At 49.0% G+C, this 23,579-nt stretch overlaps 2 protein-coding genes across 4 annotated transcripts in view; one reads left to right on the top strand and one right to left on the bottom strand.

Annotated features, from left to right (window-relative positions):
* The window catches only part of DNAJC17 (DnaJ heat shock protein family (Hsp40) member C17), a 44,087-nt gene extending 27,681 nt beyond the window's left edge, over positions 1–16,406 (bottom strand). For both annotated transcript variants that reach the window (XM_033190528.1, XM_033190529.1), the window contains exon 1: positions 16,296–16,406. In XM_033190528.1, the coding sequence (XP_033046419.1) occupies positions 16,296–16,373 (78 nt within the window). In that variant the 5' untranslated portion in view covers positions 16,374–16,406. The remainder of the gene's footprint in view (positions 1–16,295) is intronic.
* Positions 15,995–23,497, top strand: ZFYVE19 (zinc finger FYVE-type containing 19). Of its 2 annotated transcripts, none has more exons than XM_033190527.1 (11): positions 15,995–16,805; positions 18,052–18,173; positions 18,341–18,391; positions 18,785–18,903; positions 19,004–19,149; positions 19,581–19,686; positions 21,578–21,781; positions 22,208–22,287; positions 22,637–22,735; positions 22,867–22,994; positions 23,072–23,497. In XM_033190527.1, the coding sequence occupies exons 1-11, from the start codon at positions 16,752–16,754 to the stop codon at positions 23,148–23,150; spliced, it is 1,188 nt and encodes a 395-aa protein (XP_033046418.1). In that variant the 5' UTR covers positions 15,995–16,751; the 3' UTR covers positions 23,151–23,497. The 2 variants fall into 2 exon arrangements, with proteins under 2 accessions (XP_033046418.1, XP_033046417.1); XM_033190526.1 differs by having other exon boundaries at positions 16,445–16,805; positions 18,761–18,903.
* The last annotated feature ends 82 nt before the right edge of the window (positions 23,498–23,579 follow it).

Genomic DNA, 23,579 nt, shown 5'->3' with positions numbered 1-23,579 from the left:
CACCATTGCATGCCAGCCAGGGTAACAGAGATTCCATCTCAAAAAAATAAAATAAAATAAAATAAAATAATAAACAGGTGGCCGGTCGTAGTGGCTCACACCTGTAATCCCAGCACTTTGGGAGGCCGAGGTGGGCAGATCACCTGAGGTCAGGAGTTTGAGACTAGCCTGGCCAACATGGTGAAACCCTGTCTCTACTAAAAATACAAAAATTAGCTGGGTGTGGTGGCACACGTCTGTAATCCCAGCTACTGGGGAGGCTGAGGCAGGAGGATCGCTTGAACCCAGGAAGCAGAAGTTGCAGTGAGCCAAGATCGTGCCATTGCACTCCAGCCTGGACAAAAAGAGCGAAACTCCGTCTGAAACAAAACAAAACAAAGCAAAGCAAAACAAAACAAAACAAACCAAACAGGCTCAGTATCCAAACTTAAGGCCTCAGCATCTGGTCTAGATATAAGAGGCTCTGGGAAAGGCCCCCTTTGGAGACCTCGTCAGGCACACTTCAGATCCAGAAATGGCCCCCAGATGCCCAAAGAATCAAGCGTAACCACCCTAAGGCCTAGAGGCCCAAACACACAGTTCTCAGATTCATCTCCTGTGACCTTGTCAGCAAACCCTAGGCCATGCCCACTCCCTGTCATGCTAGGCACTCCACATCTGCATGCCCCGGTTGCTCCTTCAAGCCCTTGTCTGTCCTCTGTCCTCAAAAACCAAGCCTTCTTAAATTTGTAAGAAATAATGTTGATGTACCACCTTCTAGGGTATAAAAGAAATATGTAGCTCGTGGTACCGAGATAATAGCTAGCTTAAAGATAAAACAGCCTTTTCCTTACGGTAATTTATATGCTATAATATAACCTCCCTCCTAGAAAATGTCAACATCAAGTTTCCCTGGTAGTTTTCCTGATAAATAGACTTAAGCTTCGAGTCTTGAAAAACAATCAAAATGCATTTTCAAGCATCTGGCTTCCCTAAGTAATTACCTGCCAAGATGAGTGAGCTACATACCCTTCAAAGGGCTTCAAATGAAAGGTAAGGCTGCTACAGACAGAAGAGAAAGGCAGGTTGGGCATGCTGACTCACGCCTGTAATCCCAGCACTTTGGGAGTCCAAGGCAGGAGGATTGCTTGAGCCCAGGAGTTCGAGACCAGCCTGAGCAACATAGGGAGACCCCCATCTCTACAAAATATTTTTCTAAAAATTATCCAGGCATGGGGCACTCCTGTGGTCCCAGCCTGGAAGACAGAGGGAGACCCCCAGAAATACACATGTGGGCTGCACAAGAGTGGAAAGGATCTTGATTGGGGCTCTAGTCTCAGGTTGATGCTCACTCGCTGGATGGTCGTGGACAAATTTTGTAACCTCTCTGAACCTCCATTCTCCAGTATACAAAATAAGACAGTAAATGACCATGAAGATCCCTTCTTTTTTTTTTTTTTTTTTTTGAGACGGAGTCTGGCTCTATCGCCCAGGCTGGAGTGCGGTGGCCGGATCTTAGCTCACTGTAAGCTCCACCTCCCGGGTTCCCGCCATTCTCCTGCCTCAGCCTCCCGAGTAGCTGGGACTACAGGTGCCCGCCACCACACCCGGCTAGTTTTTTTTTGTATTTTTTAGTAGAGACGGGGTTTCACCAGGTTAGCCAGGATGGTCTCGATCTCCTGACCTCGTGATCCGCCCGTCTCGGCCTCCCAAAGTGCTGGGATTACAGGCTTGAGCCACCACGCCTGGCCGAAGATCCCTTCTAACTGCTGCAATATATTCTTTTCTCCCTTCAAGATCTTGCACAAAAACATCAGTCATATAAATCATGTCTTCCTCTTTATTCCTGCAGCATTTTCTTGTATACTCTTACTGAACCTCATTCATTGTACCTCAGTGTTCACTGAGCATATAACTGTGTGAGCTGTCAGAAGTCAGAAGTGGTATCTTACTCAGCTCTAAGTTCCACTATGCTCAAACTGTACCTTGTCCATGGTGATGAACTCCATTCATTTGTTGCTGTGAACTAAATGTTGAACTCTGGTGATCCTCAGTTTTGTTCTACTTGATCCTCCACCACGTTCCTACCCTGACCACTGCCTCAATCGAGAATCACTGGTGTGCTGTTAGGTGACTCAGCACTGATGTGTCAGGAATGGAGTGAGTAAAGAAGGGGTCCAGGTGGAGGACACAAGCTGGGGACGATTTATATTTGACTTTCAAGCTTACAGTGTAAGGAAGATGGACTCACAAAGAAAACAGCAAAAACTGACTCATAGTGAGCGCTCACTCTGTGCCAGGCACTGTGCCAAATGCTTACATGGATCAAGCCTCAAAACAGTGCTATCAAGGACAGACTATCATCATCCTCGTTTTGCAGACCAGGAAACCAAGGTACAGAGAGGTTAAATATTTGCTCCAGGTCACAAACTAGGTCATGGGGCAAGTATCCAGACAATCTGACTCCAAAGTCCACTTTCTTAACTGTAACTGCTAATAAGTACAAAGGTGATTATGAAGGCACATTTACAATTCCAACATCTGTATCATGATTTCCATCTATTCTCAACACATGGTAGATGCAACAAGCAACAATTCTTAGCCTTACGCGTTAAAGATAGTTATAAAAACTGTTACTTTCAATCCCAGCACTTTGGGAGGCCAAGGCGGGCGGATCACAAGGTCAGGAGTTCGAGATCAGCCTGGCCAATATGGTGAAACCCCGTCTCTACTAAAAATACAAAAATTAGCCAGGCGTGGTGGTGCACGCCTATAATCCTAGCTACTCAGGAGGCTAAGGCAAGAGATCTGCTTGAACCCGGGAAGCGGAGGTTGCAGGAAGCTGAGATTGTGCCACTGCACTCCAGCCTGGGTGAAAGAACGAGACTCTGTCTCAGAAAAAAAAGAAAAACAAAAAGAAAAACAGGCCGGGTGCGGTGGCTCACACCTGTAATCCCAGCACTTTGGGAGGCCAAGGAGGGCGGATCACAAGGTCAGGAGTTCAAGATCAGCCTGGCCAATATGGTGAAACCCCGTCTCTACTAAAAATACAAAAATTAGCCGGGTGCAGTGGCAGGCGCCTATAGTCCCAGCTACACGGGAAGCTGAGGCAGGAGAATGGTGTGAACCCAGGAGGTGCAGTTTGCAGTAAGTGGAGATTGTGTCACTGCACTCCAGCTGGGGTGACAGAGTGAGACTCCTTCTCAAAAAACAAAAAAAACAAAACCTGTTACTTTTGGCTGGACACAGTGGCTCATGCCTGTAATCCCAGCACTTTGGGAGGCGAAGGCCAGAGGATCACTTGAGCCCAGGAGTTCAAGACCAGCCTGGGCAACATAGTGAGACCCCATCTCTACAAAAAATACAAAAATTACCCTGGCATGGTGGCGCACACCTGTAAGCCCAGCTACTCAGGAGGCTGAGGTGGGAGGATCACCTGAGCCCAGGAAGTCAAGGCTGCAGTGAGCTATGATTGCACCACTGCACTTTGGCCTGGGCAACAAAGTGAGATCATCTTTAAAAAAACAAAAAAACAAAACCTGTTACTTTTGGCTGGACACAGTGGCTCATGCCTGTAATCCCAGCACTTTGGGAGGCGAAGGCCAGAGGATCACTTGAGCCCAGGAGTTCAAGACCAGCCTGGGCAACATAGTGAGACCCCATCTCTACAAAAAATACAAAAATTACCCTGGCATGGTGGCGCACACCTGTAAGCCCAGCTACTCAGGAGGCTGAGGTGGGAGGATCACCTGAGCCCAGGAAGTCAAGGCTGCAGTGAGCTATGATTGCACCACTGCACTTTGGCCTGGGCAACAAAGTGAGATCATCTTTAAAAAAACAAAAAACAAAAATAAAAACTGTTACTCTCTTTATTAAATTTATTTATTTATTTATTTATTTTTTCTGAGACGGAGTCTTGCTCTGTCACCCAGGCTGGAGTGCAGTGACGTGATCTCGGCTGACTGTAACCTCTGCCTCCCGGGTTCAAGCGATTCTCCTGCCTCAGCCTCCTGAGCAGCTGGGATTAGAGGCACCTGCCACCAAGCCCAGCTAATTTTTTGTATTTTTAGTAGAGATATTTCACCGTGTCAGCCAGGCTGGTCTCAAACTTCCTACCTCAGGTGAGCTCCCTGCCTCGGCCTCCCAAAATGCTAGGATTACAGGCATGAGCCACTGTAAATTTATTTTTAATATATATTTTTAGCTGACTCTTGCTCCTCTCTTGAAAACCTGTTATTTTCTGCACCAAGTTCCTCTCTAGGAAATCATCAACTGATTAGAAAACATAAACTTCTAGGCTGGGCACAGTGGCTCATGCCTGTGATCCCAACACTTTAGGAGGCCGAGACGGGAGGATTGCTTCCATGACTACGCACCTGCACTCCATCCTGTGCGGGAGAGGGAGATGGTGTCTCAAAAAAAGGAAGGAAGGCAGGGAGGAAGGGATAGAAGGGATAGCAGGGATGGAAGTGAGGGAGGGAGGGAAGGAAGAAAAACACGAATTTCTAGAACTGCCAACGTTAGCCTCTGCATTTCAAAATGAGGGGCCCCAGGAGCAAGAGACAGAGAAGATGGAAACAGACAAGATGTGGGGGCTCTAAAACCGCTTCTCTTCACATTTGTATCCTTAGCACCGGGCTCAGAGTTTGACACACAACAGGCACTTAATAAAAATGCTGTTTAAGGGAAATGTTTCAACCCTCCTCTAAAACACTCATGGAGAAAAGGAAGGGAAATGAAAAAGAACCAGGCAGAACACTCTCAAGTTTGATTTAATAAACGTTCAGTGTGGGCTGGGCATGATGGCTCCCAGCACTTTGGGAGGACGAGGCAGGCAGATCACAAGGTCAGGAGTTCAAGACCAGCCTGGCCAACATGGTGACACCCCGTCTCTACTAAAAATACAAAAATTAGCCAGGCGTGGTGGTGAGCGCCTGTAGTCCCAGCTACTTGGGAGGCTGAGGCAGGAGAATCACTTGAACCCGAGAGGCAGAGGTTGCAGTGAGCCAAGATCACGCCACTGCACTCCAGCCTGGGCAACAGAGTGAGACTCTGTCTAAAATAAAATAAAATAAAATAGGTTCAGTGTGTGCCTGCTCTGGGCAAGGCACCAAGCGCACAGCATGCTGCTTTCTAGAGTCAGGGCTGCAAGTGGAGGGATGGGCAACTTCCTACCTACCGGGTGAGAGTATAAGTCAGTATGACCTTTCTGAAATGCAATTCTGCATTATAAACCAAAAGCTTGTAAATATATTTACTCTCAGTCTAATAACTTCACTTCGTCATAAAATATTACTGCCCAAGAAAATAAGAGTGCATGTTCATCAATCATTCAACGAAGATTTATTGAGCATCTACCAAGGGCGAGGAATTGTTCTAGGTGCTGGAGACACTGTAGTAAACAAAATAGAGGAAGTCCTTTCCTTCCTGGATTTTTTACATTCTAATGGGGAGAACAATGGTAAGCAAATGGGCATGTACTATAATGTGTAGTAGTGAGATCTACTTCGAAATATACAGCAGATAAGGGTGTGGGGGTAGCTCATTTAAATAGGTGGTCAGGAAGAGCCTCTCTAAGCAGATGATATTTGAATGGAAATCTGAATTAGGTGTGGGAGATAGACAACTGCCCAGAGAAAGAATGTTCTAGCAGAAGGATTAGCATGTGTAAAGGCCCTGAAAATCAGGAATGTGTTAGGCATGCTGGAAAAAATCACAGGAGGCCCACTTCACACTTATTAGGATGGTTTTTTTTTTTTTTTGAGATGGAGTCTCGCTCTGTCGCCCAGGCTGGAGTGCAGTGGCCGGATCTCGGCTCACTGCAAGCTCCGCCTCCCGGGTTTATGCCATACTCCTGCCTCAGCCTCCCGAGTAGCTGGGACTACAGGCGCCCGCCACCACGCCCAGCTAGTTTTTTGGATTTTTTAGTAGAGACGGGGTTTCACCGAGTTAGCCAGGATGGTCTCGATCTCCTGACCTCGTGATCCGCCCGTCTCGGCCTCCCAAAGTGCTGGGATTACAGGCTTGAGCCACCGCGCCCGGCCCATTAGGATGGTTATTATCCAAAGAAAACAGAAAATTAAGTGTTGAAAGGATGTGGAGAAAATGGAACTCCTGTGCATTGCTGGTGGGAAGGTTAAATGGCACAGCCATTGTGGAAGCCAGTATGTCCTCAAAACATTAAACATAGAATTACCATATGATCTAGCAGTTCTCCTTCTGGGTATACACTCAAAGGAACTGTTTTGTTTTTGTGACCCAATCTTGCTCTGTCACCAAGGCTGCAGTGGAGTGGTTCAATTCACTATAGCCTTGACCTCCTGGGCTAAAGCAGTGCTCCTACCTCAGCCTCCCGAGTAGAGTAGCTGGGACTACAGAAGTGTGCCACCACAATGAGCTAATTTCTTCTTTTCTTTTTTGTAGAGACAAGGTTTTGCCATTTGCTCAGGCTGATCTCAAGCTCCTAGGCTCAAGCAATCCTGCCTCAGTCTCCCAAAGTGCTGGGATTACAGGCATTAACCACCGCACTAGCACAAGAAATTAGAGTAGGGACTCTGCCAGGGATCGTAGTTCATGCCTGTAATCCCAGCACTTTGGGAAGCCAAAGCAGAAGGATAACTTCAGGCCAGGAGTTTGAGACCAGCCTGGGCAACATAGCAAAACCCCATCTCTACAAAAAATTTAAAAATCAGCTGGGCATGGTGGTACATGCCTGTAGTTCTAGCTACTCAGGAGACTGAAGCGGGAGGATGGCTTGGGCCCAGGAGGTTGAGGCTGCAGTGAGCTGTGATTGCGCAATTTCATTCTAGCCTGGGCAACAGAGCAAGACCCTGTTTCAACAACCACAAAAAATTCATAAAGTAGGAACTCAAACAGATTTCTTTTCTTTTTTTCTTTTTTTTTTTTGAGACAGACTTTCGCTCTTGTTGCCCAGGCTGGAGTGCAATGGCACAATCTTGGCTCATTGCAACCTCCGCCTCTGGGTTCAAGTGATTGTCCTGCCTCAGCCTCCCTAAGTAGCTGGGATTACAGGTGCCCACCACCATGCCCAGCTAATTTTTCTATTTTTAGTAGAGCCGGGGTTTCACTATGCTGGCCAAGTTGGTCTTGAACTCCTGACCTTAGACGATGCACCTGCCTCGGTGTGAGCAGGTGTGAGCCACAGTGCCCAGCCGATTTCTTTTTTTTTTTTTTTGAGATAGAGTCTCGCTCTGTTGCCCAGGCTGGAGGGCAGTAGCACGATCTCGGCTCACTGCAACCTCCGCCTCCTGGGTTCAAGCAATTCTCCTGCCTCAGCCCCCCGGGTAGCTGGGATTACAGGCACCCACCACCATGCCTGGCTAGTTTTTCTATTTTTAGTAGAGTTAGGGTTTCACCATATTGGCCAGGCTGGTCTTGAACTCCTGACTTCAGGCAGTCCACCAGCCTTGGCCGCCCAAAGTGCTGGGATTACAGGTGTGAGCCACGGCACCTGGCTCAAACAGGTTTCTAACCCACATTCATACTAGCATTATTCACAATAGTCAAAAGCTGGAAACAACCAAAATATTCATCGACAGATGAATGGATAAACGAAATGTGGTATATACATAAAATGGAATATTATTCAACCTCAAAAAGGAAGGAAGCTCTGACACATGCTACAACATGGCTGAACCTTGAAAGCATGATGTTAATTAAGCGAAATAAGCCTACACAAAAGGACAAACATGGCATGGTTCCACTTATACGAGGTTCACAGAATAGTCAAATTCATATGGAGAAAGAAAGTAGAAGAGTGGTTCACAGTAGCTGGGGGGAGGAGGGAACAGGGAATCACTGTTTGTTGAGTACAGAGTTTCAGTTTGAAGTGATGGAAAAGTTCTAGAGATGGATGGTGGTGATGGCTGCACAACAATGTAAATGTACTTAACGCCACTGAATCCTATAATCAAAAAGGATGAAAATGCTAAGTAGTAAAATTTGTGTTAAATATATTGTTTATCACAATGTTGTAGGAAATATCAGGAGGACTGATGTGGCTGGAGCACAGTGAGCAAAGGGGAGAGTGGTGCAGGACAGGCAATAAGGGCTACGTGGCCCAGGGGAAGGAGTTCCGATTTCATTCTAGGACTGGTGAGAAGCCACTGGGAGTTGTGACCAGAGGTGACAAAATCTGATTCACATTCTAAAGGCTCACTCTGGCTGCTGTGTGAAGAGGATCAAGAACAGAAATAGGAAAAGGATTCGAAAGCCACTGCAGTCACCCAGGTAATTCCTGAGATTACTTTGGAATCTCTCTTGAAGGTTTGCAAACAGCGTTAACTCAGGACTTAACCCTTCATTCGGGCAGCGTGGTGCCCCGCCTTGTGCTTCAGGCTCTAGCAGGAGACGGATCCTCTCCCCAGGAGCACTTCCACCCGAAACCCAGGTCCTCAACTTAAGGCTTTCCCACAAAAATAAACCCACACCATGCCCTGCCTGTCTCCTCTAGGGCTGGATGGGGAACAAGGAGAATGGCTGATTGTTAAATCCCCATGAAAGGTGGTGTTTAGCCCACTTCTGGCCTGCTAGGTTTGTTGTGATATGAGGGAAGAACATTTGCAGAAAGGCTACTTCCGTGTACAGAAAGGCAGAGTGGAACTTGTCCCTAACTTGAACAGGGATGAGCAGATTTTTCTGTAAAGGGCCAGAGAGTAAAAATTTTAGGGAGCTACATATGGTCTTTGCTGTATATTCTCCTTTGTTGTTTTGTGTTTGTTTCTGTTGCTGGATCATATTACTTCGATATTTAATTACCATATGAATCATATGATAATTGTTGAGTCATATGGTAATGCTATGTTTAATTTTTTGAGGAATCATCATACCATCTTAACAGTATCTGCACCACAGCAATGCACAGGGCTCCAATTTCTCTACATCCTCACTAACATTTATTTCTCTCTCTCTTTTTACTTTTTATTTTTAGAGACAAGGTCTCGCTCTGTCACCCAGGCTGGAGGGCAATGACACAATCATAGCACATGGTAGCCTGGAACTCCTGGGCTCAAGTAATGCTCCCACCTTAGCCTCTCCATAAGCCATCACACCAGGGGTGTTTTTTGCCTTTTTTTTTTTTTTGTCTTCATAATAGCTATCTTAATGGGTGTGAAGTGGTATGACAACATTGTTTGTTTGTTTTTTGAGATGGAGTCTTGCTCCGTTGCCCAGGCTGGAGTGCAGTGGCACGATCTCTGCTCACTGCAAACTCTGCCTCCCAGGTTCAAGCGATTCTCCTGCCTCCTCGAGTAGATGAGACTACAGGAGCCTGCCACTACGCCCGGCCAATTTTTGTGTTTTTAGTAGAGATGGGGTTTCACCATGTTGGCCAGGCTGGTCTTGAACTCCTGACTTCAGGTGATCCACCTGCCTCTGCCTCCCAAAGTGCTGGGATTACAGCTGTGAGCCATCGCACCCAGACTCAAAATGGTTTTGATCTGCATTTACCTAATGACTAGTGAAGTCGAGCATCTTTTCATGTGCTTATTGGCCATTTGTATTATCTTCTTTGGAGAAATGTCTATTGAGGTTCTTTGCCCCCCCCACCCTCCTTTTTTTAAATTTTTTTACAGACAGAGTTTCACTCTGTCACCCAGGCTGGAGCACAGTGGCATGATCAGAGTTTACTGTAACTTCAAACTCCTGGCTTGGCCATTTATTAACTGAGTTGTTTGTTTTTTGGTTGTCGAGCTGTGTTTTTTTTCTACAATAATTTAAACATGTAAAAACCATTCTTAGCACATAAGCCATTAAAAAAAAAAGTTGGCCGAGTGTGGTGGCTCACGCCTGTAATCCTAGCACTTTGGGAGGCCGAGGCAGGCGGATCACGAGGTCAGGAGTTCAAGATCAGCCAGGCCAACATGGTGAAACCCCGTCTCTACTAAAAATACAAAAATTAGCCGGGTGTGGTGGCGGGTGCCTGTAATCTCAGCTATTCCGGAGACTGAAGCATAGAATTGCTTGAACCCGGGAGGCAGAGGTTGCAGTGAGCCAAGATTACACCACCACACTCCAGCCTGGGTGACAGCGAGACTCTGTCTCAAAAAAAAAAGGTCATGGGCCATTTGCCCCCTCAAACTGTAGTTTGCCCTACTCCTTCATTTTACATTTGGGGAAAGTCAGGCCCTGAGAGAGGCAGTGACTGCCCTTGGTCTCCTGATTCTCAAGTAAAGTTGTTGCAGTGGTCTCTTTAGCTACTACTTCGTTCATTCAACAAATACTTATTGAGAACCTACTATGTGCCAGTCACCAGGGAAGGGGCTGCTACGGAAGAGCCTGAATCAGATCTGGTCCTCAGAAGCAGGAGTGCAGAGGGCATTAAGGTATGAGACAAATAATCACACAAATAAATACATAAATGCAAACTGAAATAAGTGCTAGAAAAAAGAAAAACCAGCTGCTATGAAAGAGAATATAGGCAAGGCTTCTCTGAGAATGCCATTTCAACTGAGTTCTGAAGGACAAGTAAAAGCAACTCAGATTAGCAGAAGGGGACGAAGGTATTCCTGGCAGAGGAAAATGTATGAATGGGGTAAGAAATTCTATTGAGTATTTTATTAAAAGTGCTAAATAGGGTTTTCAGGGAGTAGTAAGATCATTCCATTTTCTGTGAGGAGAATCGGAGAGGCCCAATAGGTCAGAATGGAATAGGCTGAAAGCAGAAACAAGTCGGCAGGCTCCTCGAAACGTTCAGCTGAGTGGATGGGGGCCTGGGCTGGAGTGGTGGTGGTAGAGATAGAGAGGGTGAACAGGTTTGAGGATTACTTGGGAGCCTGACTCATCAGGACCCGGTGATGTTCTAGATGGCATGGGTGAGAGGACAGGGAGGTACTGAGAATGACTCCAGGTTCCTAGCTTGAATAGATGGATGGTGGTGCCATAAGATAGGGAAATCCAAGGAAGAAGCAGGTTTGGAGAGAGAATTGAAAGAGTTCATTTTTTTTTTTCTGAGACAGATTCTAGCTCTGTCACCCAGGCTGGAGTGCAGTGACTTGATCTCAGCTCACTGCATCCTCCGCCTCCCAGGTTCAGGCGATTCTCCTGCCTCAGCTCCCAGTAGCTGGGACTACAGGCACGTGCCACTGCATCTAGCTAATTTTTTTTTTTTTTTTTGAGGTGGAGTCTTGCTCTGTCGCCTGGGCTGGAGTGCAGTGGCCGGATCTCAGCTCACTGCAAGCTCCGCCTCCCAGATTTACGCCATTCTCCTGCCTCAGCCTCCCGAGTAGCTGGGACTACAGGCGCCCGCCACCTCGCCCGGCTAGTTTTTTGTATTTTTTTTAGTAGAGACGGGGTTTCACCGTGTTAGCCAGGATGGTCTCGATCTGCTGACCTCGTGATCCGCCCGCCTCAGCCTCCCAAAGTGCTGGGATTACAGGCTTGAGCCACCGCGCCCGGCCCTAGCTAATTTTTGTATTTTTAGTAGAGATGGGATTTTACCCTGTTGGCCAGGCTGGTCTCAAACTCCTGACCTCAGGTGATCTGCCTGCCTGGGCCTCCCAAAGTGCTGGGATTATAGACATAAGCCACTGCGCCTGGCCAATTTTTGGATGTAGTAAGATTTAGACTGCTGTGAAACATCCAAACGGAGGGATCAAACAGGCAGATAGATACATGGATTAGGGATTCAGAGAAGTAGTCTGAACACAAGTTAAATTTGGTAGTGGTGATCATCACTACCACTGAACCGTGCTGGACAGGGCCAGGGAGCCTTAGTAGAAGGAGCAGAGGCCTGAGCTGGGCATCAGGGTTTTAGTCTCAATTCTGCCACTAACCAACTTCTCTGAGCTGCAGTTTCGCCCCCAGTAACACAGGGAGCTTGGCCTCCATCAGGGCTTCTTTAACCTTTTTTGAATTAAAATTCCCTCCTCTGGCTGGGTGTGGTAGCTCATGCCTATAATCCCAACACTTTTCGGAGGCCAAGGCGGGAGGACTGCTTGAACCCAGGAGTTCAAGACCAACCTGGCCAACATAGTGGAACCCCATCTCTACAAAAATACAAAAATTAGCCGGGCATGGTGGTGTACACCTGTGGTCCCAGCTACTTTTGAGGCTGAGGTGGGAGGATTGCTTGAGGCCAGAAGAAGGAGTTTGCAGTGAGCAGTAATCATGCCATTGACTCCAGCATGGGTAACAGGGAGAGACCCTGACTCAAAAAAAAAAAAAAAGAAAGAAAAAAAGAAAATAAAATATCCTCCTCTCCTCCAGAATAAAGACATAAAAAATATCACACATGATTTTCAGAGGTTCCTACACCCAGTTCCTGGAGCCTTTCTGTAGAGGCCAAATTGAGAACTCCTAGGCTATTTGGACAAGCAGTTTAGGAGTTCTTCCTTGTATACACTTGAAATGTTTGTGTATCCTCTAGGTTGCCCTGTGACAGCAACCTAGGTTGGCTATGACAGGTATTAAACCATGGTGAGGGACACCAGAGCGTAGGTCTCTCTTGCTTCCTACCAAAAAGTGTCTGTTGCCATGAAGCTAGCCAGTGTATCCAAAGTGCAAATGGAAATAAGTGCTAGAAAGGAGAACTGGCTGCTATGAAAAAGAAAAACAGGTAAGGCCTCTTTGAGGGCGCCACTTACTTATGCTCCAAAATAGACTGTACGTATTAATATATACATTTGCTTTCTCAGAATGCCCTGCCTCCATCTCCACATGTCCAAACTCTGCTCATTCTTCAAGGCCCCAAATACCTTCTCTACTTCCTTTATCCCTTCTCTCAAACGAAAAGCAATCTCAGCCTACACTGAACATCCACAGCACTTTGTACCCCTCTTAAGGAACTTACCATGTCTCCCTTGTATGCACGAATCTTGCCTCTCCTACTGAAAGGCAGGAACAGCACCTGTTACGCTTTATAGAGAGGCTTCACACATATCCCTTATCTCATCTGAGTTCCAACTGGATCCCAGTCACTATTGCCCAGCTCAGACCTTGGTCTCTCGCCTAGACACCAGCCCCACCTGACCCCCTAGTCCAGCCCCACCTGACCCCCTAGTGGCAGCTCTTCCATTCCTCCCACCCCCACCCATTTTCATTATGCACACTAGAGTTGAATTTTCTTTTCTTTCCTTTTTTCTTTTCTTTTCTCTTTTCTTTTTTAAGACAGGCAGGGTCTCACCCTGTCATCCAGGCTGGAATGCAGTGGCAAAATCATAGCTCACTGCAACTTCCCAGGCTCAAGTGATCCTCCCACCTCAGCCTTCCATGTAGCGAGGACTACAGGCATGTAACACCCTGCCCAGCTTTTTTTTTTTGTTTTATATATCTATAGAGAGACAGAGTCTCACTATGTTTCCCAGGCTGGTCTCAAACTCCTGACCTCAAGCATTCCTTCCACCTTGGCCTTCTAAAGTGCTGGAATTGCAGGTGTGAGCCATCACATTCAGCTGAATACTTTCTTTAAAATCCAATTATGGGCAGGGCACAGTGGCTCACGCGTGCAATCCCAGCACTCTGGGAGACCAAGGCAGGAGGATCACTTGAGCCCAGGAGTTTGAGACCAGCCTGGGCAATACAGTTGGACCCCATCTCTGGGAAAAAAAAAAACACAAAACAAATTAGCCAGGCATGATGATGCACATCTGCAGTCCAGCTACATGGGAGGCTGAGGTGGGTTCACTTGAGCCCAGGAAGTCGAGGCTGCAGCGAGCTGTGATTATGCCACTGCATTCTAGCCTGAATGAGACAGAGATCTTTTCTCAAAAACTAGAATAAAAAAAAAGAAAATCTGATTATGTAACTTCTCTAATTAATAGAGAATGGCTTCCAACTGACTTCCTCAGGAGTTCTCAAGTTCAGGGTTAGAAACTCTAGATTTCAGTTGGGCACGGTAGCTCACGCCTGTAATCCCAGCACTTTGGGAGGCCAAGGCTGGTGGATCACTTGAGGTCAGGAGTTCAAGACCAGCCTGACCAACATGGTGAAACCCTGTCTCTGAAAAAACACAAAAATTAGCTGGGTGTGGTGGCACATGTGTAATCCCAGCTGCTCAGGAGGCTGAGGCAGGAGAATTCCTTGAACCTGGGAGGCAGAGGTTGCAGTGAGCCAAGACTGCACCACTGCACTCCAGCCTGGGCAACAGAGTGAGACTCCATCTCAAAAAAAAAAAAAAAAAAAAAACAAAAACCTCCAGATTTCCCACTCGGATCTTGGGTGAAATGTCTCAAATAATTTCTCACTAGTAATAAAGTACTAATTAAATAATTTGCAGGCAGGGCATGGTGGCTCACACCTGTAATCCCAGCACTTTGGGAGGTCGAGGTGGGAAGATCACGGAAAAAAAAAAAAAAAATGGCCAGGCGCGGTGGCTCAAGCCTGTAATCCCAGCACTTTGGGAGGCCGAGACGGACGGATCACGAGGTCAGGAGATCGAGACCATCCTGGCTAACACGGTGAAACCCCATCTCTACTAAAATACAAAAAACTAGCCAGGCGAGGTGGCGGATGCCTATAGTCCTAGCTACTCCGGAGGCTGAGGCAGGAGAATGGCGTGAACCCGGGAGGCGGAGCTTGCAGTGAGCTGAGATCCGGCCACTGCACTCCAGCCTGGGCGACAGAGCGAGACTCCGTCTCAAAAAAAAAAAGAAAAAAAAAAAAATTAGCCGGGCATGGTGGTGCATGCCTATAGTCCCAGCTACTCGGGAGGCTGAGGCAGGAGAATCACTTGAACCTGGGAGGCAGAAGTTGCAATTAGCTGAAATCGGGCCACTGCACTCCAGCTCTGGGCGACAGAGCGAGACTCCGTCTCAAAAAATAATAATAAATAAAGAATTTAAAAAATAATAATTTGCAAATGTAGAGCACTTAGAATACAATCCAGGAAAAAAAAATACTGTCTAGGACATAGTAAGCATTATACAGGTGTCAGGAATTATTAATTCTAAAATATTAAAACATGAGAGAGGTGGAGCAGATGCTTTTGATGCTTCATAGACATCCCATGGCCACTTCTGATTTCAACTGCGGCTGCAGGGGACAGATCTGTGCAGGATGACAGCATCTCTCAGGGACCCCCTGGGTCTCCCTGATTTTCTGCCCCAGAGCTTCCTCTTCTCAAAAGCTCACTCACCCCATGAGCAGGGCAGCCCAAAAGTACAGGGACAATAGTGGGCACTAATTTTCTTTTTTCCTTTTTTTTTTTTTAATTTGAGACAGAGTCTCACTCTGTCACCCAGGCTGGAGTGCAGTGGCACAATCTTGGCTCACTGCAACCTCAGCCTCCCGGGTTCCAGCGATTCTCTTGCCTCAGCCTCCCGAGTAGCTGAGGCTATTGGTGCGTGCCACCACGACTGGCTAATTTTTGTATTTTTAATAGAGACGGGGTTTCACCATATTGGCTAGGCTGGTCTCGAACTCCTGACCTCGTGATCCGCCCGCCTCGGCCTCCCAAAGTGCGGGGATTAGAAGTGTGAGCCACCGCACCCGGCCTAATGGGCACTAATTTTATTTCTTTCTTTTCTTTTTTCTTTCTTTCTTTTTTTTGAGACAGAGTCTTGCTCTGCCGCCCAGGATGGAGTGCAGTGGCGCGATCTCGGCTCAGTTGGGCACTAATTTGCATTTGATGAACGCCTCTCCTTCCTATATTGTTAAAACTATCACCATGATCCGGGGGAGATAACAGAAATCCTAAATCCAGCTTGATCAGTGTTTCACTCCCTGGTATCTTTTATCAACACCTAAGGTAGCATGGAACTCTAGGCCGTCTGCCTTAACCTTCTGATCCTCCTGCTTTTAGCCCACTAACGAGCACATGCTGAGGGCATCAGCTACCTGAAAAGAGTCAATGGGCTAGAGTGGAAAAGAAAATAGAGACAGCAGGGTCATCGGTCACACTGGCAAGAAGGCATGAAAAGGGAGTGAAGAGGCCTTGAGATCTGACTTTTCTTTCGCCCTAGGCTCTAAGTGGAGGAATTAAATCAGCCCGCAGAAGAGACTGAAATGAGGCACCTCTTGTCACAGTCAAGGCAGAAGCGGAAACGGAGGCCGAGACTGCGCAAGCGCAGAGGAGGCTAGCGTTCCCTCGCAGCCTCACCCCGCGGCCTCTAGCACACAGGAGCCACAGGGAGAGCACAGCTACCCGGCGCGAAGAGCCCTCTGTTCCCCGCTTCCTCTTGAGGCCCTCGGACCGTCCAGGAAATGTCTGGGAGCCCGCTGCGGAGGGCATAGGGCCGACCCTCTCTCCCCGCCCAGGACCTGAATGAACCTGGAGAGCGGATACCAGCCGCGGCCGAGGCGCTAGGACAGGAAGGGCCGCCAGACCTCTCAGGATCAGCCTTCCTCGCCACCATTCTCACCTCTTTGTCCGCTGCCTTCTCCTCAATGCCTAGCAGCGCGTACAGGTCCATCTGTAAGAGCTCCTTGGTCACTGCCATGGTTCTGGCCTGACGGATTCGTACTACAACTCCCAAGAGTCTAAGCGCGCGTGGGGACTGCCGGCTCCGAGTGGCGCCTAGCCCTCTGGGAATTGTGTTCTGAGTCAGGCTTGACTGACTCTGAGGGAGGCTGGCAGTCGTGAATGAACTACGACTCCCAGCAGCCCCCGTTGCCGCCGCTGCCGTAGGCTGGCTGCAGGGGAGCGTCCGGATTCCCCGCTCTAGGTCGCGGCCGGACAGTGCCAGTGGGCGTGTGGGGCGGGGCAGGGCGTGGCAGGGGAGGGAAGGGAAGGGCGGAACTGGGGTGAGGGTACAAGGGGCCCAGGACTTGGCCTGCGTGACCTCAACTCTGCAGATCCTGCGGTGCTGGGAGCCACCATGGAGAGTAGGTGCTACGGCTGCGCTGTCAAGTTCACCCTCTTCAAGAAGGAGGCGAGTCTTCCCTCCCCGAAAGCTGCAGGGCCAGGGAGGAGAGGAGGGAAAAGCGCGGGATTTAACGTCCAAAACTTGGTCTTACGGCCTCTTCCCAAGCTGTGTAGTTTTGATGAAGCCATTGATCCTCAGTTTCCATTTCTGTAAAATGGGACTAACATTCCCTCGCTTTCCGAGTTTATGTGAGGGTCCACTGAAGTCCTTTAGGTTTAGAGTTCCCTATAAACTGTAAAGCGCGCTGCCGTCATTTTTGCAACGCTACTCTTTTCTGTTGGCCCAGTGTAGCATCTGGCGGTTTTTTTCTCTCCACCCTGCTCCTCCGAAGCGCGGTGTCCATCACACCAAGCCCGTTACTCTCTCTGCTCTGAACCTGCCCCATCCCGCAGCCCGCCCTTCTCCAGGTCGCTCGAGTTCAGTTACCACTTCTTCCTGATTCAGGGGCACCATGGTGAAGGGTAGCTGTCCTGTCCTTATCACAGACCTGCCAGATTCCTCTGGTAAACTGCAGGCTCCCTCTGCCACAGCTGTGGCTAGGGATTCTGACCAAGAGATGATGGGAACCAGAGGGAGTAAATTAGTATCACATAGGAAGGCAGGACTGTGTAGCGTTTACCAACCTGGATTTTGGAGTCAGGGTTCAAATCTGAGCTCTGCTGTCTTACTGAGGGGGTGACCTTGGTTTGGATAAGTTATGTAACTTCTCTGTCCCTCTCGAAACAAGGATAATCACGGTTGGCATCAAGATTAAGTAAAATAATGTGTGTAAATTGTGAGGAATAAATCACATGATGAATGTTAAGTACTGGGTTTAGTGCCTGGTACATAGTAAGTGCTTAATAAATGGAGGCTATTGTTAGCCCATCCTGAGCCAAGCCTCCCTCCATCTCTGCAAGAGCAGAGGAGGCATGGGCTGTGCCCTATCTCTGATTCTCCTTTGTGGAAGAGTCAGTGGCCTGAAATACTGGGTTTTATCTATCTGTCTTCTACACCCCTGGGTCAGGGAATTGAAGACAGGGTAGAAAGCATGGGAATTTTGTATAAACCTTCATTTGGCTTGAATAAGATGCTGGAAACCGAGGAATTGCTTTACTCTCCACCCCTAGGCCTTAGGGGCCCCACTCCTCTTCCTCCTCCCGGCAGCTGGCCATAACTTCAGTGACTTCTCTGTGTGTGTGCTTGGAGAGTCCCTGGGAGCAGCCTGCAGGGGCAGGTGAGAGGTAGATCTCCTGTTTCATGTTTCTTGTAGTATGGCTGTAAGAATTGTGGCAGGGCCTTCTGTTCAGGCTGCCTAAGCTTCAGTGCAGCAGTGCCTCGGACTGGGAACACCCAACAGAAAGTCTGCAAGCAATGCCACGAGGTCCTGACCAGGTGAGAGGCAGGCATGGGTGAAAGTTCAGTCAAGTATGGCAGTGGGCATCTGGCCAGCCCTCACAGCCTTGTACTCTGTGGCGAGAGTCAGCCGAGGAAGTGTTTGGAGTGGGGGGCACTACCTGGTGGGATGGCAGGACTTATAACACTAGATTTCTTCTCTGTAGAGGATCTTCTGCCAATGCCTCCAAGTGGTCACCACCTCAGAACTATAAGAAGTAAGTGCTGAAGAGAAAAAGACAAAGAGGGTTGGGGAAAGGCTAAGGGAGCCATAGGGAAAGACCCTCCCCGAATCTTCTAGATGAAATGAGCACAGAATCAGGAGAATGCTCTCCTCTCCAGCTCCTGACTGCCCTCTTGGGCTTGTAAAGCAGCTCTTCAGCCCTCTCTCCAGGACAGGCACTAGGTATAGCTTGTCCTTTCAGCTGGACCCTCTGGCTGGTCAGCCAGGTTGGGCTGCAGGGTGGCATGAGTGAGGGGCACAGCAGATTGCCCACTGGAGGACTCCCTAGGTGCCCAGAAATGATTCGATTTGAATGGGAAACAGTGAGTGGGTGCCTTCACTCTTCCCCTCTGCCTTCTTCAAGAGCCTCTATCTCATATCCTGCCAGGCGTGTGGCAGCCTTGGAAGCCAAGCAGAAGCCCAGCACTTCCCAGAGCCAGGGACTGACCCGACAAGACCAGATGATTGCTGAGCGCCTAGCACGACTCCGCCAGGAGAACAAGCCCAGTGAGCAGGGGCAGATGGGGTTGCCTAGAGGACACAGTCCAGGGCTTCTGCGACTGAGATGCCTCTGGCCCTTACAAGGCTCCCTCTGTGCCAATTGCAGAGTTAGTCCCCTCACAGGAAGAGATAGAGGCACGACTGGCTGCGCTAAAGGGTGAATGTCAGGGTTCCATCCCTTCCACCCGGGAAATGGAGGCACGACTTGCAGCGTTGCAGGGCAGAGTTCTACCTTCTCAAACCCCACAACCGGTGAGTGTTACGGCTTAGGAGAGAAGTGGGAGTGCTAGGGGGAGGACCCAGCAGACGCCCAGACACAGGTATTGGGGTGGTACAAAAGTAATTGCAGTTTTTGTCATTACTTTTAATTGCAAAAACCTCAGCTACTTTTGCACCAACCTTTGTATTTATGTACTTTGCAGGAGTTGGCAAAGCCTCCCACCCCTACCTCCTGATCCTCAGGCCTGCTACCAGACCCGGGGACCAGGGACAAACATCACAATTGGGTAGGGCAGGAAAAAGTGGCCCCTCAGTCCTGTTGGGGACTGCCAGACCTAGTTGATTATGTGGGCCGTGGATCCTTCTCCTTTCCCTGGGCTTTGAGAACTCCTTAGCATCCATCCCTGACCTAGACTGCTTCTGGGCTACCCCTGCTCTCCACTGAGGTTTCCTCGTCTGGGCAGGCACATCACACACCAGACAACAGGACCCAAGCCCAGCAGACACAGGATCTGCTAACGCAGCTGGCAGCTGAGGTGGCTATCGAAAGCTGGAAAGGAGGAGGCCCAGGTAACCCCTCCACTGGCTCCCTAGGAATCTGCCCCACCTCTTTCCCCAGACTGGAGAGGCTCTGCTGTCCACCCTCTGGGAGATGAATGTAAATCAGAGAGTGATCAACATTATGAGAGTTACCATTCATTGAGTGCTTACTCCAAAGGGAGCCAGTGTAAGTCTAGTGTTTAAGTGCACGGGCTTTAGAATCAGACAGTGATTCCCAGTTCTACCACGTATTAGCTGTGTGATGCTGGACAAGTTACTTGACCTAAGTCTCACTTTCCTCATGTGTAAAATGAAGATATGTATGGAAAAACCTACCTCAGGGAAATCACAAGGAGTAAATGAGATAATCCAGTAAGTGCTTGGGATGGTATCTGACTCATAGTGAGTACTCAGTGAATATTCTCTGCAATCATGATGTTGATAAGGAGAAAGAAGCTATTTAGTAGCACCAGCCACATCTCAATGCTCAGTAGCCACATGGGCTTCATGGCTGCCATCTTGGGCAGCACAGATATAGAACATGATGTGGAGTGTTTCCATCATCATAGAACATTCTGTTGGACAGTGCTGTTTGAAGGCTTCAGAGCAGTGTTTTTCAACAAAGGATGATTTTGCCCCCCAGGCTACTTGTGGCAACGTTTAGAGACTTTTTGGTTGTCACAACTCAGGATATTACTGGCACCTAGAGGATAGAAGCCAGGGATGCTACTAAATCTACTGTATCACAGGACAGCACATCACAATGAAGAATTACCCAGTCCAAAGTGTCAAGAGAACTAAGATTGAGAAATCCTGCTTTAGAGGCACAATCTCATTGAATAGCCTCAATAATCTTAGGAGGCCAGGTGTGGTGGCTCATGCCTGTAATCCTAAACACTTAAGGAGGCAGAGGCAGGAAGGAGGATAGCTTGAACCCGGGAGTTTAAGACTTGCTGGGGCAACATAGCAAGACCCTGTTTTTAAAAAAATATCTTATAAGGTATATACTATTCTTTTTTATAAATGAGGAAACAGGCCTAGTGAGCTTGAGGAACTTGACCAAGGTCACACAGACATTAAGCTGCAGAGATGAGACTTAAACCTAAGCTGTGATTTTAAACCTCTTGCTCTGAAACACTAAACTGAAGGTGACTGTGTCAGAGCCACACCTAATCTGGTAAAATTCTTCCTGCCCAGTGATATATAAGCTCTTGGCTTCATTGCCCTCTCTGTGCTGATTCCAGGAAATGCTAATTCCTGCCCTAAAAGGCAAAGAGACTGACTGAACCTTGGCCTCATCATGTCTTGTTCCTTTAGAGCAGTGATTCTCAAACCATAGGACACCCACCCTCAGGACAGAATGTTAAAATACCAGGTAGATGGGGATGGATGTGGTTGGAAAAGACATGGCTAAGATTACTAGTTTTTTACAATTGGGAAAATGGAGGAATACTGATTTTATTTGTAATAGAAACCATAGGCGCTAGTGCTGAGCAAAAAGCTGATGATCTGTGATTAGAAAGGGTTGAGAAGGGCCAGGCGTGATGACTCATGCCTGTAATCCCAGCACTTTGGGAGGCCGAGGCGGGTGGATCACAAGGTCAGGAGTTGGAGACCAACATGTTGAAACCCTGTCTTTACTAAAATTACAAAAATTAGCCGGGCATGGGGGCACGTGCCTGTAATCCCAGCTACTCAGGAGGCTGAGGCAGGAGAATTGCTTGAATCCGGGAGGCGGAGGTTGCAGTGAGCTGAGATCATGCCACTGCACTCCAGCCTCGGTGACAGAGCGAGACTCCGTCTCAAAAAAAAAAGAAAGAAAATTATTTAAGAGAAAGAAAGTGTTGAGAAATGGGCTCATTGGCTTCTAAGGAGAGATCTTTGGATGTCTCTGCCTCTCTGATGGCATTACCCCTTCCAGTTGCCTCTCTCCAGAATGACCTCAACCAGGGTGGCCCAGGGAGCACTAATTCCAAGAAGCAGGCCAGCTGGTCCTTGGAGGAGGAGAAGAGCAGACTGCTGGCTGAGGCAGCACTTGAGTTGCGGGAGGAGAACACAAGGCAGGAACGGATTCTGGCCCTGGCCAAGCGACTAGCCGTACTGCGGGGACAGGACCCCGAGAGAGGTGAGGCTGGGGAGCAGCTGCTCACTGGTGTCCCTTGATCAAGGCCTCCCTGGCAGGGCTGAGTCAGGTGCTGGGGGTATTTGTGCCCAGAGATCTGCTGAGCCCAGCCCAGAGCCACAAGGAAGGTGGTAGAGCAAAGCAGTGGGTGAGGAGGAGTCAGGGGCAGCCATGAGGGCAGGGGAGCTTCAGTCCATTAAGGGGCTGAGGTTTCCACTCCTACCTCCAACCTAGCCCTCAGGCCTGCTTCAGTGATGGCAGGGCTGGGGCAGGCAGGGACAGGTCTGATCAGGGTAGCTGAAGAGGCTTCTCAGCTCTGAAATAAGTGCCCTGGGAACCGAACCAGTTCTGGGAGGCAGGAGGGCAGCCACTCATGTGAAATCTCTCACCCTCACTCCCCCTTCCCCTGTTCCCGTCTCCCTCTTCAAGTGACCCTCCAGGACTATCGCCTCCCAGACAGTGATGATGACGAGCATGAGGAGACAGCCATCCAGAGAGTCCTGCAGCAGGTGGGCCTGGCTTACTCACCTGCCACCCTTGTCCCATGTCTGCCTCATTGCCCCACCTCCACTGTGGTTGGACAGTAACTGTGAAGCGCCTTCAAGGACCAGAGAGGAATAGAGGAAGTAAGGTACCCAGTGGGGTGTGGGAGCCGCATTGGGAGTTCTCCCTGGGCCCCCACTGTCCCTGTGACCCAGACCCGCCCACTGGTCCCTGGAGATAGGGTATCAGCAGCCACAAGCCACAAGTAAAGAAAAAGATGAGTTTGAGAAGCTAAGTCCACAGCACACAGAAATAGTGGGAGATGGAGGGCCTGGGCCTGGAGCAGGGAGTGGTACCTCTTCACCCTGTCTGCAGCTCGCTGAAGAAGCTGCCCTGGATGAGGCAAGTGGCTTTAACATCCCTGCAGAGCAGGCTTCTCGACCCCGGACCCAACCCCGAAGGACAGAGCCTGAGGTGAGAAAAGCCCCAGGTGCAGAACCCCAGGCCGCCCACAGCCTTGCTTCCTGCCTGGCTGACTGCTCCTGCAGTGGCTCCCACACCCCACTGGGTACCTTACTTCCTCTATTCCTCTCTGGTCCCTGAAGGCCCAGGATGTGGACCCCAGGCCTGAGGCTGAGGAAGAGGAGCTCCCCTGGTGCTGCATCTGCAATGAGGATGCCACCCTACGCTGCGCTGGCTGCGACGGGGACCTCTTCTGTGCCCGCTGCTTCCGGTGGGTGCAGGTGGAATGTTCTGTGGGAGGGCTCAAAGGCTGCCTGGATCCCTGACTTGTATCCCTTTGTTCCACAGAGAGGGCCATGATGCGTTTGAGCTTAAAGAGCACCAGACATCTGCCTACTCCCCTCCACGTGCAGGCCGAGAGCACTGAGGACACCCTGGTTCTCCCGGAAGGGCAGTCCCACAGGCAGTGGCACCCATTTCTGGGCCCAGCCACAGGACATCTGATGGGAGAGCTTGACTGGCTCTACTGATGATGGATAGGCCCCTTCCTGAGCTTTGGTGTCCCTGGAATGAGGAAAGATTCTCTATTCGAGATGACTGGGAGGGCCGAGGGAAGAAGTCGGGGCCCTCCTATTAGAAGCCCAGACTGGAAGTGAGAGGCATGATGGGGAGAGATCAGACTGAATCTACGGGTGAGCCCTGTAACCTGGCTCTGGGGCACAGGGCCCTCCCTTGGCACTTAGTGGATCTAATAAAGTATGTTGATTCATTGGGCCTAGCATCTCATTTCTGCAACCCTGTGAGCCTGGGCCCTGTGAGCGGTGGCAGGAACAGAGCAGGCTGTAAGCACAGTTGT

Source organism: Trachypithecus francoisi, unplaced genomic scaffold, assembly GCF_009764315.1.
Source record: "Trachypithecus francoisi isolate TF-2019V2 unplaced genomic scaffold, Tfra_2.0 Lachesis_group3, whole genome shotgun sequence".
Lineage (NCBI taxonomy): Eukaryota > Metazoa > Chordata > Mammalia > Primates > Cercopithecidae > Trachypithecus > Trachypithecus francoisi.
Note: the sequence above shows the minus strand (reverse complement) of the source record. Positions and strands in the feature narration are given on the sequence as shown.